Source organism: Electrophorus electricus, chromosome 10 (assembly GCF_041902795.1).
Source record: "Electrophorus electricus isolate QZ-2024a chromosome 10, ASM4190279v1, whole genome shotgun sequence".
NCBI lineage: Eukaryota > Metazoa > Chordata > Actinopteri > Gymnotiformes > Gymnotidae > Electrophorus > Electrophorus electricus.
In genome coordinates, this window is record NC_137506.1 from 2,245,001 (window position 1) to 2,247,500 (window position 2,500).

Here is a 2,500-nt window from a genome sequence, read left to right on the forward strand (position 1 = left end):
GTCGTAAACGAACCCCTCAATGAAGGGGTGTGCTTAGGTGGCATATGGACCGTCGTGGTTTGATATGCCTTTTCACACGGAGTTGCACCATTCAGCTCTCTCGTTAGCCGTCAGTGTTACACTTTTAAATATAGAGCTCACTTATGCACACCAGTGTAGGCTGTTATATGTTCAAATTATATCCAGAACGAGAGCATAGGAATATGAATTTGCGTAGAGATAATGCGCACTAAAAAAAGGCTATATTATTATTATTATTATTATTATTATTATTATTATTATTATTATTATTATTATTATTATTGTTGTTGTTGTGTTTTTCGCTAGTATAATGTAGTAAGATGCTTCTTTAGGTGTCTGGGGTAGGGGTTCCTCGACTCTTACAGCTCCCACCGGGTGTTCACGCGCTGTCATCTTAACAAAGGCCGAGCATTTATAAAGTGTCGGGGGTCTTTAGAAAACGCTAACGAGCGCTAATGTGGCAGGGCCGGCGGCTCGCGCCGTCGCAGCTGCCCCCGAGCCACGAGTCAGAGGTGGGGCGCGTGCCCACCCTCCAATCAATTAGTCAATCAATTAGCTGGATCCTGCCCGTGCGATCTGGCCCGCGGAGTCTGTAGATTTGTCCCGACATAATGATCAAATTAATTCTTAAACGGAGATAATGGACGTGGAATGAGTTTATTATTTTCAAGAAAAATGAGATAGGACCCATTATTAGTTCCTAGACTGTACGCTGGATTGTTTGACCAATTTTCCATTTATAGCATAAGGCTGGTGGAATTTAAAACGGTTATTTAATATGATATATGAGTTCTGACCCAGAGTTCAGACGGTTCAGCTGTGAGGGCGCGCGGTCTTTACAAATCCTAACGAGTGTTGATAAAAAGTGCGTTTTTTGTTTTTTTTTTATTTAACACGTGTTTTTCCAGTACATTAAAAGGCTTTTTTTATCTGAGTTTGCACTGCGCGCTCTATCGAAACCGAATTTTGAGTAAGATAGACAAGTCTCTTATAGCCTTTGTATCAGGCGCATTTAGGAAAGTTTATTAAAAATGTTTGCAATTTACGTATAAAAAGGTCATATTTGTTCCTATATTGGGTAGAAAATTTGACAAACAACTGTAATCCTTTCACATGAAATATGCGACCGAGCGTGTCTATACCTAGGTTAAACATAATCATTGTTTGCTTTTTGCAGTGCAGCAATTATTAACTTTTATTTCCTCATGCCAGCGAAGGTAAAGTAATGAGCGACTCCTGGGGCGCAGCAAATAACGCCGGCAAGTCCGATTCAGGCACGACAGGGAGTCGGAGCCTCGTTGGCCGCGATATTCAAATAACAGCCTATAGGGCCTATACGTAGGAAGAGAGAGTACTGAACGAGACGGAGCTGCCAGTCCCGGGCCACCGACTTTACAACCGCTTCTAATTTGAGTTGTAAGGCGAACAAAGGCGTATTAAATCAGCGAATGCGTGAATCAATTAATTCAGTGCAACAGGACAAGTTCCACCGCGTGTTATCTTCTGCGCGTCGGAGTTGATATGAGCCTTTCAGTTGCGCGACCCCTCGACGGTTTGAAATTTCCGGGCTCGCTTTGAGCGCGTGATTGGCCAGCGCCGGTCTTACCTACATGCAAATGAGGGTACGTTAAACCCGCCTCGAGACCAGAGCGCGTGGACGTGGAGAGGCATGCATTCGCGCACTCCCGAGCCCCACGAAAAACTACTTTTAAAACCTCTCAGTCGCCTTACAGAGTTCTTCACAAACCACGCACAAGTGTGTCTTCACATGTAGCCTAAATATTGCACCTATATTCCAGCATATCCGCATCGTCATTGTTATGAAGCGAGAATGAGCAATTCCCAGGACAGCGGAAGCAAGTGCTCGCCCGCCCCAATCTCGAGCTTCACCATCCAGTCGATTCTGGGCACGGCGAACGAGGGAGTACGGTCGGCGGCCAAGGACGGCGGCAAAGCCGCGCCGAGGAAGCGGACACTGTCCGTGTCATCCGAGGATGAGTGCAGCGCAGGCGAGGACTCAGGCGACTGCTACTGCTCCGAGCCCGGTCTGCCGGAGCCGTGCAACCGACATCAACCTCTCAACTTCTCCTGTCTCGGTAAGACGCGATAACGTTTCCGCGCGTCCGCACGCTGCACTTGTTCGGCATAAGTTTCCAACAGCGGAATCCTCCGTGGTGTCGCGCAGTGTGTGCCTTCCTGCACAGGCCAAAACATTGCACATTAATATCAGGGACGCATATTTGTTGTCATGTCTGTAAAGGAAGGCAATTGATCATAACGTGTCCTCGATCGCCGAATGGGATCAAACAAAACACTCTGATTTAATTCAACGTATCACCGCCGCTTCAACGAGCAGGCGAAAGGTCAAATAATTAACGGCATTTCCTCCCGGCCCGAAGTTAATCGAGTCTGCTCGATACTCGGAATGTGCCACATTTCGTCAATTGAGCGTTAAATGTAACCAGATTTAATTATTATC

The 2,500-nt window shown here is 46.3% G+C and overlaps 1 protein-coding gene across 1 annotated transcript in view; it reads left to right on the top strand.

The window, feature by feature from the left end:
* Positions 1-1,712: 1,712 nt before the first annotated feature.
* Positions 1,713-2,500, top strand: part of hmx2 (H6 family homeobox 2) — a 2,430-nt gene continuing 1,642 nt past the window's right edge. Inside the window, exon 1 of the mRNA XM_027033108.3 lies at positions 1,713-2,117. Coding sequence (XP_026888909.1) covers positions 1,853-2,117 — 265 coding nt within the window. The 5' untranslated portion in view covers positions 1,713-1,852. The remainder of the gene's footprint in view (positions 2,118-2,500) is intronic.